Here is an 18,430-nt window from a genome sequence, read left to right as displayed (position 1 = left end):
CCATCTATCACTCACCAACACACCACCATCTATCACTCACCAACACACCACCATCTATCACTCTCCAACACACCACCATCTATCACTCACCAACACTGTACCATCTATCACTCACCAACACTGTACCATCTATCACTCACCAACACACCACCATCTATCACTCACCAACACACCACCATCTATCACTCTCCAACACACCACCATCTATCACTCTCCAACACACCACCATCTATCACTCACCAACACTGTACCATCTATCACTCACCAACACACCACCATCTATCACTCACCAACACACCACCATCTATCACTCTCCAACACACCACCATCTATCACTCTCCAACACACCACCATCTATCACTCACCAACACACCACCATCTATCACTCTCCAACACACCACCATCTATCACTCACCAACAATGTACCACCTATCACTCTCCAACACACCACCATCTACACTCCAACACACCACCATCTCACCAACAATGTACCATCTATCACTCAACAACACACCACCATCTATCACTCACCAACACACCACCATCTATCACTCACCAACACACCACCATCTATCACTCACCAACACACCACCATCTATCACTCACCAACACACCACCATCTATCACTCACCAACACACCACCATCTATCACTCACCAACACACCACCATCTGTCACTCATCTATCAACACACCACCATCTATCACTCACCAACACACCACCATCTATCACTCACCAACACCCCACCATCTATCACTCACCAACACACCACCATCTCATCATCTATCACTCAAAAACACACCACCATCTATCACTCACCAACACACCACAATCTATCACTCACCAACACACCACCATCTATCACTCACCAACACGCCACCATCTATCACTCACCAACACACCATCTATCACTCACCAACACACCACCATCTATCACTCACCAACACACCACCATCTATCACTCACCAACACACCACCATCTATCACTCACCAACACACCACCATCTATCACTCACCAACACACCACCATCTATCACTCACCAACACACCACCATCTATCACTCACCAACACACCACCATCTATCACTCACCAACACACCACCATCTATCACTCACCAACACACCACCATCTATCACTCACCAACACACCACCATCTATCACTCTCCAACACACCACCATCTATCACTCATCTATCAACACACCAGCATCTATCACTCACCAACACACCACCATCTATCACTCACCAACACACCACCATCTATCACTCACCAACACACCACCATCTATCACTCACCAACACACCACCATCTATCACTCACCAACACACCACCATCTATCACTCACCAACACACCACCATCTATCACTCACAAACACACCACCAACTATCACTCATCTATCAACACACTGCACCATCTATCACTCACCAACACACCACCATCTATCACTCACCAACACACCACCATCTATCACTCACCAACACACCACCATCTATCACTCACCAACACACCACCATCTATCACTCACCAACACACCACCATCTATCACTCACCAACACACCACCATCTATCACTCACCAACACACCACCATCTATCACTCACCAACACACCACCATCTATCACTCACCAACACACCACCATCTATCACTCACCAACACACCACCATCTATCACTCACCAACACACCACCATCTATCACTCACCAACACACCACCATCTATCACTCACCAACACACCACCATCTATCACTCACCAACACACCACCATCTATCACTCACCAACACACCACCATCTATCACTCACCAACACACCACCATCTATCACTCACCAACACACCACCATCCATCTATCACCAACACACCACCATCTATCACTCACCAACACCCCACCATCTATCACTCACCAACACACCACCATCTATCACTCACCAACCACCATCTATCACTCACCATCTATCACTCACCAACACTGTACCATCTATCACTCACCAACACACCACCATCTATCACTCACCAACACACCACCATCTATCACTCACCAACACACCACCATCTATCACTCACCAACACACCACCATCTATCACTCACCAACACACCACCATCTATCACTCACCAACACACCACCATCTATCACTCACCAACACACCACCATCTATCACTCACCAACACACCACCATCTATCACTCTCACTCCAACACACCACCATCTATCACTCACCAACACACCATCTATCACTCACCAACACACCACCATCTATCACTCACCAACACACCACCATCTATCACCACCATCTATCACTCACCAACACACCACCATCTATCGCTCACCAACACACCACCATCTATCACTCACCAACACACCACCATCTATCACTCACCAACACACCACCATCTATCACTCACCAACACACCACCATCTATCACTCACCAACACACCACCATCTATCACTCACCAACACACCACCATCTATCACTCACCAACACACCACCATCTATCACTCACCAACACACCACCATCTATCACTCACCAACACACCACCATCTATCACTCACCAACACACCACCATCTACCTCTCACCAACACACCACCATCTATCACTCACCAACACACCACCATCTATCACTCACCAACACGCCATCTATCACTCACCAACACACCACCATCTATCACTCACCAACACACCACCATCTATCACTAACCAACACACCAATCACTCACCAACACACCACCATCTATCACTCACCAACACACCACCATCTATCACTCACCAACACACCACCATCTATCACTCACCAACACACCACCATCTATCACTCACCAACACACCACCATCTATCACTCACCAACACACCACCATCTATCACTCACCAACACACCACCATCTATCACTCACCAACACACCACCATCTATCACTCACCAACACACCACCATCTATCACTCACCAACACACCACCATCTATCACTCACCAACACACCACCATCTATCACTCACCAACACACCACCATCTATCACTCTCCAACACACCACCATCTATCACTCACCAACACACCACCATCTATCACTCACCAACACACCACCATCTATCACTCACCAACACACCACCATCTATCACTCACCAACACACCACCATCTATCACTCACCAACACACCACCATCTATCACTCACCAACACACCACCATCTATCACTCACCAACACACCACCATCTATCGCTCACCAACACACCACCATCTATCACTCACCAACACACCACCATCTATCAACACACCACCATCTATCACTCACCAACACACCACCATCTATCACTCACCAACACACCACCATCTATCACTCACCAACACACCACCATCTATCACTCACCAACACACCACCATCTATCACTCACCAACACACCACCATCTATCACTCACCAACACACCACCATCTATCACTCACCAACACACCACCATCTATCACTCACCAACACACCACCATCTATCACTCACCAACACACCACCATCTATCACTCACCAACACACCACCATCTATCACTCACCAACACACCACCATCTATCACTCACCATCTATCACACCCACCATCTATCACTCACCAACACACCACCATCTATCACTCACCAACACACCACCATCTATCACTCACCAACACACCACCATCTATCACTCACCAACACACCACCATCTATCACTCACCAACACACCATCTATCACTCACCAACACACCACCATCTATCACTCACCAACACACCACCATCTATCACTCACCAACACACCACCATCTATCACTCACCAACACACCACCATCTATCACTCACCAACACACCACCATCTATCACTCACCAACACACCACCATCTATCACTCACCAACACACCACCATCTATCACTCACCAACACACCACCATCTATCACTCACCAACACACCACCATCTATCACTCACCAACACACCACCATCTATCACTCACCAACACACCACCATCTATCACTCACCAACACACCACCATCTATCACTCACCATCTATCACTCACCAACACACCATCTATCACTCACCAACACACCACCATCTATCACTCACCAACACACCACCATCTATCACTCTCCAACACACCACCATCATCACCAACACGCCATCTATCACTCACCAACACACCACCATCTATCACTCACCAACACACCACCATCTATCACTCACCAACACACCACCATCTATCACTCACCAACACACCACCATCTATCACTCACCAACACACCACCATCTATCACTCACCAACACACCACCATCTATCACTCACCAACACACCACCATCTATCACTCACCAACACACCACCATCTATCACTCACCAACACACCACCATCTATCACTCACCAACACACCACCATCTATCACTCACCAACACACCACCATCTATCACTCACCAACACACCACCATCTATCACTCACCAACACACCATCACTTACCAACACCATCTATCACTCACCAACACACCACCATCTACTCACCAACACACCACCATCTATCACTCACCAACACACCACCATCTATCTGCACCATCTATCACTCACCAACACACCACCATCTATCACTCACCAACACACCACCATCTATCACTCACCAACACACCACCATCTATCACTCACCAACACACCACCATCTATCACTCACCAACACACCACCATCTATCACTCACCAACACACCACCATCTATCACTCACCAACACACCACCATCTATCACTCACCAACACACCACCATCTATCACTCACCAACACACCACCATCTATCACTCACCAACACACCACCATCTATCACTCACCAACACACCACCATCTATCACTCACCAACACACCACCATCTATCACTCACCAACACACCACCATCTATCACTCACCAACACACCACCATCTATCACTCACCAACACACCACCATCTATCACTCACCAACACACCACCATCTATCACTCACCAACACACCACCATCTATCACTCACCAACACACCACCATCTATCACTCACCAACACACCACCATCTATCACTCACCAACACACCACCATCTATCACTCACCAACACACCACCATCTATCACTCACCAACACACCACCATCTATCACTCACCAACACACCACCATCTATCACTCACCAACACACCACCATCTATCACTCACCAACACGCCACCATCTATCACTCACCAACACACCACCATCTATCACTCACCAACACACCACCATCTATCACTCACCAACACACCACCATCTATCACTCACCAACACACCACCATCTATCACTCACCAACACACCACCATCTATCACTCACCAACACGCCACCATCTATCACTCACCAACACACCACCATCTATCACTCACCAACACACCACCATCTATCACTCACCAACACACCACCATCTATCACTCACCAACACACCACCATCTATCACTCACCAACACACCACCATCTATCACTCACCAACACATCACCATCACTCACCAACACACCACCATCTATCACTCACCAACACACCACCATCTATCACTCACCAACACACCACCATCTATCACTCACCAACACACCACCATCTATCACTCACCAACACACCACCATCTATCACTCACCAACACACCACCATCTATCACTCACCAACACACCACCATCTATCACTCACCAACACACCACCATCTATCACTCACCAACACACCACCATCTATCACTCACCAACACACCACCATCTATCACTCACCAACACGCCATCTATCACTCACCAACACACCACCATCTATCACTCACCAACACACCACCATCTATCACTCACCAACACACCACCATCTATCACTCACCAACACACCACCATCTATCACTCACCAACACACCACCATCTATCACTCACCAACACGCCATCTATCACTCACCAACACACCACCATCTATCACTCACCAACACGCCATCTATCACTCACCAACACACCACCATCTATCACTCACCAACACACCACCATCTATCACTCACCAACACGCCATCTATCACTCACCAACACACCACCATCTATCACTCACCAACACACCACCATCTATCACTCACCAACACACCACCATCTATCACTCACCAACACACCACCATCTATCACTCACCAACACACCACCATCTATCACTCACCAACACACCACCATCTATCACTCACCAACACACCACCATCTATCACTCACCAACACACCACCATCTATCACTCACCAACACACCACCATCTATCACTCACCAACACACCACCATCTATCACTCACCAACACACCATCTATCACTCACCAACACACCACCATCTATCACTCACCAACACGCCATCTATCACTCACCAACACACCACCATCTATCACTCACCAACACACCACCATCTATCACTCACCAACACACCACCATCTATCACTCACCAACACTATCACTCACCAACACACCACCATCTATCACTCACCAACACACCACCATCTATCACTCACCAACACACCACCATCTATCACTCACCAACACACCACCATCTATCACTCACCAACACTGCACCATCTATCACTCACCAACACACCACCATCTATCACTCACCAACACTGCACCATCTATCACTCACCAACACACCACCATCTATCACTCACCAACACACCACCATCTATCACTCACCAACACTGCACCATCTATCACTCACCAACACACCACCATCTATCACTCACCAACACACCACCATCTATCACTCACCAACACACCACCATCTATCACTCACCAACACACCACCATCTATCACTCACCAACACACCACCATCTATCACTCACCAACACGCCATCTATCACTCACCAACACACCACCATCTATCACTCACCAACACACCACCATCTATCACTCACCAACACACCACCATCTATCACTCACCAACACACCACCATCTATCACTCACCAACACACCACCATCTATCACTCACCAACACTGCACCATCTATCACTCACCAACACACCACCATCTATCACTCACCAACACATCACCATCTATCACTCACCAACACACCACCATCTATCACTCACCAACACACCACCATCTATCACTCACCAACACACCACCATCTATCACTCACCAACACACCACCATCTATCACTCACCAACACACCACCATCTATCACTCACCAACACACCACCATCTATCACTCACCAACACACCACCATCTATCACTCACCAACACACCACCATCTATCACTCACCAACACACCACCATCTATCACTCACCAACACACCACCATCTATCACTCACCAACACACCACCATCTATCACTCACCAACACACCACCATCTATCACTCACCAACACACCACCATCTATCACTCACCAACACACCACCATCTATCACTCACCAACACACCACCATCTATCACTCACCAACACACCACCATCTATCACTCACCAACACACCACCATCTATCACTCTCCAACACTGCACCATCTATCACTCACCAACACACCACCATCTATCACTCTCCAACACACCACCATATATCACTCACCAACACACCACCATCTATCACTCACCAACACACCACCATCTATCACTCACCAACACACCACCATCTATCACTCACCAACACTGCACCATCTATCACTCACCAACACACCACCATCTATCACTCACCAACACACCACCATCTATCACTCACCAACACTGCACCATCTATCACTCACCAACACACCACCATCTATCACTCACCAACACACCACCATCTATCACTCACCAACACACCACCATCTATCACTCACCAACACACCACCATCTATCACTCTCCAACACTGCACCATCTATCACTCTCCAATACACCACCATCTATCACTCACCAACACACCACCATCTATCACTCACCAACACACCACCATCTATCACTCACCAACACACCACCATCTATCACTCACCAACACACCACCATCTATCACTCACCAACACACCACCATCTATCACTCTCCAACACACCACCATCTATCACTCACCAACACACCACCATCTATCACTCACCAACACACCACCATCTATCACTCACCAACACACCACCATCTATCACTCACCAACACACCACCATCTATCACTCACCAACACACCACCATCTATCACTCACCAACACACCACCATCTATCACTCACCAACACACCACCATCTATCACTCACCAACACACCACCATCTATCACTCACCAACACACCACCATCTATCACTCACCAACACACCACCATCTATCACTCACCAACACACCACCATCTATCACTCACCAACACACCACCATCTATCACTCACCAACACACCACCATCTATCACTCACCAACACACCGCCATCTATCACTCACCAACACACCACCATCTATCACTCACCAACACACCACCATCTATCACTCACCAACACTGTACCATCTATCACTCACCAACACACCACCATCTATCACTCACCAACACACCACCATCTATCACTCACCAACACACCACCATCTATCACTCACCAACACACCACCATCTATCACTCACCAACACACCACCATCTATCACTCACCAACACACCACCATCTACCTCTCACCAACACACCACCATCTATCACTCACCAACACACCACCATCTATCACTCACCAACACACCACCATCTATCACTCACCAACACACCACCATCTATCACTCACCAACACACCACCATCTATCACTCACCAACACACCACCATCTATCACTCACCAACACACCACCATCTATCACTCACCAACACGCCATCTATCACTCACCAACACACCACCATCTATCACTCACCAACACGCCATCTATCACTCACCAACACGCCATCTATCACTCACCAACACACCACCATCTATCACTCACCAACACACCACCATCTATCACTCACCAACACACCACCATCTATCACTCACCAACACACCACCATCTATCACTCACCAACACGCCATCTATCACTCACCAACACACCACCATCTATCACTCACCAACACACCACCATCTATCACTCACCAACACGCCACCATCTATCACTCACCAACACACCACCATCTATCACTCACCAACACACCACCATCTATCACTCACCAACACACCACCATCTATCACTCACCAACACACCACCATCTATCACTCACCAACACACCACCATCTATCACTCACCAACACACCACCATCTATCACTCACCAACACACCACCATCTATCACTCACCAACACACCACCATCTATCACTCACCAACACGCCATCTATCACTCACCAACACACCACCATCTATCACTCACCAACACACCACCATCTATCACTCACCAACACACCACCATCTATCACTCACCAACACACCACCATCTATCACTCACCAACACACCACCATCTATCACTCACCAACACACCACCATCTATCACTCACCAACACACCACCATCTATCACTCACCAACACACCACCATCTATCACTCACCAACACGCCATCTATCACTCACCAACACACCACCATCTATCACTCACCAACACACCACCATCTATCACTCACCAACACACCACCATCTATCACTCACCAACACACCATCTATCACTCACCAACACATCACCATCTATCACTCACCAACACACCACCATCTATCACTCACCAACACACCATCTATCACTCACCAACACACCACCATCTATCACTCACCAACACATCACCATCTATCACTCACCAACACGCCATCTATCACTCACCAACACACCACCATCCCTCACAAGCACAGCTCCTATTACTCACCAACACACCATCATTCACCAACACAGCACCATCACTCACCAACACACCACCATCTATCGCTCACCAACATACCACCATCTACCTCTCACCAACACACCACCATCTACCTCTCACCAACACACCACCATCCCTCACAAGCACAGCTCCTATTACTCACCAACACACCATCATTCACCAACACAGCACCATCACTCACCAACACACCACCATCTATCACTCACCAACACACCACCATTTATCACTCACCAACACACCATCTATCACTCACCAACACACCACCATCTATCACTCACCAACACACCACCATCTATCATTCACCAACACACCACCATCTATCATTCACCAACACACCTCCATCTATCACTCACCAACACACCTCCATCTATCATTCACCAACACACCACCATCTATCATTCACCAACACACCACCATCTATCATTCACCAACACACCTCCATCTATCACTCACCAACACACCACCATCTATCATTCACCAACACACCACCATCTATCATTCACCAACACACCACCATCTATCATTCACCAACACACCTCCATCTATCACTCACCAACACACCACCATCTATCATTCACCAACACACCACCATCTATCATTCACCAACACACCACCATCTATCACTCAGCAACGCACCACCATCTATCACTCAGCAACACACCATCACTTACCAACACACCACCATCTATCACTCACCAACACACCACCATCTATCAACAACACACCACCATCTATCAACAACACACCACCATCTATCAGTAACACCTCTGGTCACACTCCCAGCACGTCGGGTGGAGACAGAAGCGTGTCTTGGTCTACAATCTGTTGGCCACATCAGAGCCACACCCACGCGTCCCATCCTCCTCTCCGTCACCAGGACACGCCCAACAGAACAGGTCAGTCGCTTTTGTGGTTCTAGAGACAACCAAAAGAGCAGGTAAGCCTCCGTGCCGGCTCTAAGCATTACTAATAGAGCAGTGCAATTTTTTCCGCTAGTTCTAGGTAACACGTACCTTAATATCTACCTTGATGACTATAGAATCAGTGGTTGGCGAACTTTTTTTGGCTATTTCCCCAAAACAAATTTGTGTACAGCTTACCCACTAGACTAAAAAATTATTTGTTTGAAAAAATATAACTTTCATAATTTGCCTCGCTTACTAAATTATATATTTTTGCAATTTTATTTATATTTTTTCTTGAGTCTCCATTGCCCCCGAAATTTTCATTTTTACTCTATTTGAGGTAATTTACCCAGGTTCCCCGACCTCTGCGTCTAGATAAAACTAATAAAAGCTGAGTGTCTTTGCTAACTTTTCACACTAACTATAAACACGACCAACACACCACGTCAGCTTTTAAATATGACTCTTCGCTGCCTCAAGCTGCAACGTTTAAAACCCATGCCTCACGCTCAGCAGTGTTGGTTCCACTGTACTGTACTATACAGTCTTTAACAAAGGATATATTACACTCCATATAATGTACTCTTCTTTAATTTATTGTAATTAATATTCCAAAGTCTTTATGTTATTAATGTATCCTTTGAACTCTGAGTATCATATTACGTAATAAAGTACACTTACACACTAATTAATACATTTATGAAATATGATGTTGTAGAAATAGAATATTTAAATCACGTCAGGGTGACATATAATATTTTTGGTGCAAGCATCTTCGTCTTCTGCCAGCCTACACCTCCCAACAGTTGCATTAAAGGCATAATAACCATAGTGGAAAAAATAATGAAATTCCAAGAGCTTAACTAATACCTCACATTATCAAGGAAATCACGAAAGAGCTTGGAATTTTGCTATTTTTTTCAATGTAGTTATTTTATATATTGTAATATCACCGGTTTACCCTAATATTACTAATATATATATATATATATATATATATATATATATATATATATATATATATATATATATATATATATATATATATATATATATATACATACATACATACATAAGATTAAACAGTTGATACAACTAGTGATAATTTTGCGTGTTGTGTATATATAGATAGGAAAAATATTTTTAAATGCTTTTATCTTTTCTTTTTAAATATCTTCATTAAACGATAAAAGGTCTCTACATATTTTAATCATGAATAAAGGCAGAGTATTACTGAAGATACCGTGTATATATGTGTATTCCAGGTGGTGTGGGAGTCCATCTGTCTGCCTCGCGCCTCAGACCTGTTGGTACGTCCTGGTGACGTTATCATACTGGCACCACGTTGACTTCACCCCGCTGCCTGCCGCAAGCCACAATACGTGCCCCGGGGTGGGGGTATTAAAGATGGGGGTAAAGGGGCATTAACATCTTCAACCTCTACAGCAAAGAAGTAAATCAGTTTGAGAAGCTCGCCATGGGAGGATAATTTAATTCTCTGCTCTCATACATCAAGTGTGTCATCTTTATAGAATAAAATATCCATCAACCGCGCGTGTTATTCTGATATTTGACTCAACAGTTATATCAAAAAGATAAAAAAAAAAAAAAGTCTGTAAATTTTATGCCAAATTATATCCAGCTTAACAGTGTTGTGTGGTTTTCCTTCTGTCAAAAATCCTTTCGAAGATATCGTGAGTTTTTACGCACTGCCACTGTTTATGTCAAGATAAATAACAAAGTTTAAAAAATAAATAAATGTCTAGACCAAACAAAGTGTCCCTTAGAACGAATTTGCTGAAATTTCTTGCTCATTTCTGCAGCTTTGCAACCTCCTGATGATGGGGTGATTGCAACACGAAAGGCCTAGAGCTATTATTCATCTCTCTCCGTGGTCGTTTTGATATATATATATATATATATATATATATATATATATATATATATATATATATATATATATATATATATATATATATATATATATATATGCAATAAGATCACAGTAAACAGGTGATTTCACGAAAGCGCTTGGAATTTCTCTATTCTTTCAGAGTGGTTGTTTTGCATATATATATATATGAGGAGTTGAATATATTCAGATATTTGAGAGTGGACGTGTCAGCAGATGGGTCTATGAAAGATGGGGTGAATCATAGAATTGACGAGGGGAAAAAAGTCATTGGTGCACTGAGGAGTCTGTGGAGACAAAGAACTTTATCCACGGAAGCAAAGAGGGAAATGCATGAGAGCATAGTTATACCAACACTCTTGTATAAGTGTGAAGCATGGGTGGTGAATGTTGCAACGAGGAGAAGGCTGGAGGTAGTGGAGATGTCGTGTCTGAGGGCAATGTGTGGTATGAATATAATGTAGAGAATCCGTAGTTTCTAGATTAGGAGATGTGGGATTACCAAAACAATTATCCGGAGAGCTGAGGAGGCGTTGTTGAGGCGGTTTGGGCATACAGAGTGGACGGAACAAAATAGAATGACTTCTAGAGTATAAATCTGTAGTGGAGGGGTGGCGGAGTAGGGGTCAGCCTAGAAAAATTTGGAGGGAGTATAGGAGGTTTTGTGTGCGAGGGGCTTGAACGTCCAGGAAGCATGTGTGAGCGTGTTAAATAGGAATAAATGGAGACAAATGTGTTTTAGGACTTGATGTGCTGTTGGAGTGTGAGCATGGTAACATTTATGAAAGGATTCAGGAAAACCGGCAGGCCGGACTTGAGTCCTGAAGATGGGCAGTACAGTGCCGGCATTCTGAAGGAGGGGTGGTAATGTTGCAGTTTTATAACTGTAGTGTAAGCGCGCCTCTGGCAAAGCAGTGATAGGGTGAATGATGAAAGTTTTTCTTTCTCGGGCCACCCTGCCTTGGTGGGAAACGGCCGATGTGTTAATAAATAAATATATTTGGTAAGCATCAGGTGCGGTGGTAGCAGCAACAGCTCCTGGTACAGAATATGTCAACAACACACTCTGGGCTACACCTGCCACTCTGCTGAAAATTATTTAAATCTGTTTAATAGCATAAGTGTGCAAATTTGTGCCCAGTGTACAAATTTGAGTATGTACCGAGAAAGATATTCCCGCATTTCATAACCGCAGTTTCTTAGACAATGTACGTAATAAGAACAGTGTAGAGTGCGGCATAGATTTGTAATGCAGGTAAATATTAACGTTGAAGATTAGAAGCGAATCATAAAGGGTATTCAAAGTTACCGCACGGAAGCTAGCATCCAAACTTCTTCAATAAATATGACAAATTAGGACATACACAGCCCAGTCCTAATTCTAATTTTCCGCTACGTAACACCAGCTTGGAAGCTAAACTGAAGAGACATCCTCATGTTATCTCAGAGACCAATTTTCCAAAATACACCAGCACATAAAGTTTGATGCTGCTCGGAAGCTGCATTCTCAAGGTATCAGAAAGGTCGAAGCCACCGCAAGAAACACTTAATTTTTCCATTTTTTCCATACAAAGGGAAATTGAGAGTTGCATATACCAAAATAAAATAAATCCGTTTCCTAAGTAAGAGTTAACAGAGCTTAAGGAATAATTAAGCAAGTAATTGTTATTTAGGTTTAACTGAATATTTAAATTTTTACAATAGTCTTGGGAGGACACAGATGTTATGTACACATTAAAGTATACAAATTTAACTTAAGATAACCTAATGAAGTTAAAACCTGACTTATTTCTGATCAGAAGAGACATTCTTCAACACGAGTGTTATTAAGATTTGATGATACTGGTGTAAGGTTTGACATTAAAACTTAATGGTTATTTCACAAAAACTAGTTTAATTAATAAAACCGGCCCAATAAAACAAAACCTGAAATCAAGAGGAATGTTTCTTTGCGGGGAGGAAATAGTATCAACACAAAAAGTTTGAAGCCGACCAGTAAATGCAATCTCTAGTTGTTGTACTGAATCCAACGAAAAAAATTTGCACTTACACAGCCTAAATTCTAAACATGTTTCATCTATTTGATGACATTCATCAGTCATTAAAAATTTATTCTGATCAGAATATTTTAATCGGAAGAAGTGCTAAACCCGTAAGGGTTTAGCACTTCTTCCGATTTCGATGCGTGGGAGGCATCGAGATACAGTCCAAGGAAAGGAGGGGGGTAAGTATAATTCCTTGGATCAAGAACCACTCACCAGCATCAAGGTACTCTCTGGGAGGAGGAATACTCTAGTTATTTGATGCAAAATTTTACCGTATCATTTCGAAATTAAATGTTGGGAAAACTAACCCAACACACTCCATTAAAGACACACAGGTACACTCCATTAACAATAGTGACCTTCTAAGGCACACAGGTACACTACAGAAAGTTAATCTCAATTCACTGGAGGAGGACCTTGATGTCCTCCTCCATTTAGAGTAAAGAAGTTCATTATATTTCCTCAAGGATGAAAATCATACTCAATAACTAAGACTGACCGAGGTAATGGTATGGAATCCTCGATGTGGAAATTTACTCGGAGGAAAAGTCTGGGATCCAGACGACTTGATGTTCGTATACGAACTAAATGATACGTAGATTTTCCTTAATTCGGGAAACCTCAAGGACAACTTGTGTGACATATTTACTTACCTTACTGATGGTGACTTAGCTGTCACTTGACGAGCTGTTAACTTTCACTTATCTGGAAGGTAAACAATTATATTGATTAATATAAGTGTGCCAGCTGCAATTATACCATTCAGCTTATACCACATACAAGTACCCCCGGTTATACCCTTCAGAATGTACCTTTAAGAGGTATCCCAGTTATACCCTCCAGCCTGCACTTCATACAAATATTTCAGAATATATTTTAAAAAATTTTAACGACTGTTTACTTGTGTGATAAGTAATTCTCACCTTCCCATGATGGTAGAAGATGACTGGCGTAGCCAGGTGGTGCTGCAGTCCAGGTGGTGCTGCAGTCCAGGTGGTGCTGGAGTCCAGGAGATGCTGGAGTCCAGGAGATGCTGGAGTCCAGGAGATGCTGGAGTCCAGGTGGTGCTGGAGTCCAGGAGATGCTGGAGTCCAGGAGATGCTGGAGTCCAGGTGGTGCTGGAGTCCAGGTGGTGCTGGAGCCCAGGTGGTGCTGGTGTCAAGTTTCATCAGCAAATACCTATCGTCAACACTTTTCAATCGTCAACACTTTTCAATCGTCAACACTTTTCAATCGTCAACACTTTTCAATCGTCAACACTTTTGCGGTCTCCATGAATACCACAAAAACAAACACTTGTTACAAACACATACCTTTTTTTTTCTAGCCAGTACCACTTGATGCCACTTTCCTATATTACTCTTAAAGAAAATGACTTAGGTACCCCGATCGTTGCAACACTTCACCCACACGCCTCGTCAACACATTACGTACACCCATAACTAGGCACGAGTATATGCACACAGTACTATATTAAGTGTTAATACACACTTATTCACTATTGAAGGAGTTAAATCCTTTATTGTTAATTAGTTGGTTTGGTTTATTAGGATTAATGTCTATCGACTACACAAGTGCCATTAAGGCTGTATGTCACCCGTATATCACCAGTCAACGGTGCTGTGATCACTAGAGTCAGAATTCAGTCTAACTACAAGTATACATACACAGTAAAACAATTCTCGGTATATATAACCTTCTTATTGTAGAGTATTGGGGTGTGATGAGCCTGCTACGAACCACCACGCTCGCTGAAGTCCTTGAAGTTCCAGTTCTCCAGTTTCGAAGCCGCTCATGAACTGTTGCTGCTGCTTCACTGAGTCACAACTTTGACCAATCTCATGAATCTTTTCACCCATTAACCACGTTTAACTCTATTTACCAATTTTATATATATATATATATATATATATATATATATATATATATATATATATATATATATATATATATATATATATATATATATATATGTAACACCGCAGGATTTCATTACATCATGCTTCATGGAACATGACTGATGAGTTTGTGGTTTATCAGCTTTTAACATGTTACTTGCATGTATAACTCAGTTCCTTTCATTCAAACACAATAGTTGTCTATCGGTACTTCCAACAAATACTGCAATTTAATCACAGAGCGGGTGGGACTCGAACTCACGTCAGGGGAGTCTTGAAACTTCCGCGTTAGTGCACTAACAATGAGCCTGACCACTCAAGTGATTTTTCTTTTATAAATGGTTTTAGAAAAAAAAAGTTGACCAATGAGACTCTGTTTTTTTTATCAAGATTGATGGACTGAAGACATCGACTCCAGGCTGAGGGGCTGATTACCTTAAACTCCTCCAAATCTTCCATCGTTCTCTGCTTTGTACTGAAGAAGCCACTGGCTGGCGAAGTGCTTCTAGAACATACCCAGATGTTGCACAAGTGTTTAATTTATCAACCCAGGTGGTATTGAGCTTTACAGATGATGTTGAGCTTAGACACAGCTCTCAGCTTCACTGGCGACGATATGCTACGGAACATAGACACCAGAATTCGGGAACACCAGCGTGTATGAGGGTCTCAAACACAGCCTAGATATGCGTCATACATCAGGCTAAATAGGCATACCTTATGGCATTAACAGATACCAGACTTAAGATTAAAGAAGACTGCACATCGAGAAGACGGTGCCTGGGATCAGCGAGTAAAGGCGTAACAGATACCACCGAGCAGAACCAGGGAACTTTCAGTTTTGGAAAAAAAAAAACTTAGTACACTTTATCTTACATAATAAATTGTGGACCAGTAAGACGACTACAGTACTCTGGTACTCATGTAATCAGCGCCTCAGTTCGTGCGCCACACTCCATGAGAGTACAAGTGTGTAAAATATCCTCTGTATGACTTGAAAATGCTTTTAAGCCTGAGTAAAAGCACAGTCTCAGTTAAAGCTTATTTTGTATATTGTGTCTTTGTACCCACACAGTGACACGGTTAACAGTGACATGGTCAACAGTGATACAGTCAACAGTGATATAGTTAACAGTGACACAGTCAACAGTGACAGCCCACAGTGACAAAGTCATCAGTGACATAGTCAACAGTGACACAGCCATAAGCATAACAAGAAATGAAAACAGGACTGTATATGTCAACCTCTGAGACCCTCTTCAGCAGACAGAACAGAGGAAAGTTACCATATAAACTACCCCCGCAGCACAGGCGGGCTGACCTCTGATCTGCTCCACTAAACGCTGGACTGATGGTCGTAAAATAAAGTCCCGGTTACGTATATTTCTCTCCTTCTTATTAAGTATTTTTTCCACATAGTTCAGACCTTTCATCTTAAAGTTTCTGGGGGTGACCTGAAAATTTCTCCTGTAGTACGCGATCCTCGGATTCAATTATCGCAAACCGCGAATGAATTAGAAGCCGGGAAAGGAGGCGAAAATCGCCGTGAGTGAGAGCTACTGGCGGTAATTATACGCTAGGAAGGTCAGTGCTCCACACCACTAAATCGCGAAATTGTAAGTCGCTTTGTGCCATAAAATGGTGAGATATCCACGTAGGTGCAGAACACTCTACATCCGCGAGTGTTTATATGAGGCAACGGGGGGTGGTGGAAGAATTAGTGGTGGTAGATGTGGTAGTGTTGAGTTGTGGTTGTAATGGTGGGGATAGTGGTAGGTGATGGAGGTAGTGATGGTGGTGGTGGTTGAGATTGTGGTCGTGGTAACTGTTGTGGTGTTGATAGTGGCCAGGGCATCGTATTATTGTTGGTGGTAGTCGTGTTGTGAT

General features: G+C 44.0%; 1 protein-coding gene across 2 annotated transcripts in view; it reads left to right on the top strand.

Annotated features, from left to right (window-relative positions):
* The window catches only part of LOC128700049 (uncharacterized), a 108,750-nt gene extending 96,427 nt beyond the window's left edge, over window positions 1-12,323 (top strand). For both annotated transcript variants that reach the window (XM_053792992.2, XM_070098798.1), the window contains 2 exons: window positions 10,567-10,679; window positions 11,954-12,323. In XM_053792992.2, the coding sequence (XP_053648967.1) occupies window positions 10,567-10,679; window positions 11,954-12,037 (197 nt within the window). In that variant the 3' untranslated portion in view covers window positions 12,038-12,323. The remainder of the gene's footprint in view (window positions 1-10,566; window positions 10,680-11,953) is intronic.
* Window positions 12,324-18,430: the final 6,107 nt, after the last annotated feature.

The sequence above is a fragment of the Cherax quadricarinatus genome, chromosome 64 (assembly GCF_038502225.1).
Source record: "Cherax quadricarinatus isolate ZL_2023a chromosome 64, ASM3850222v1, whole genome shotgun sequence".
NCBI lineage: Eukaryota > Metazoa > Arthropoda > Malacostraca > Decapoda > Parastacidae > Cherax > Cherax quadricarinatus.
Note: the sequence above shows the minus strand (reverse complement) of the source record. Positions and strands in the feature narration are given on the sequence as shown.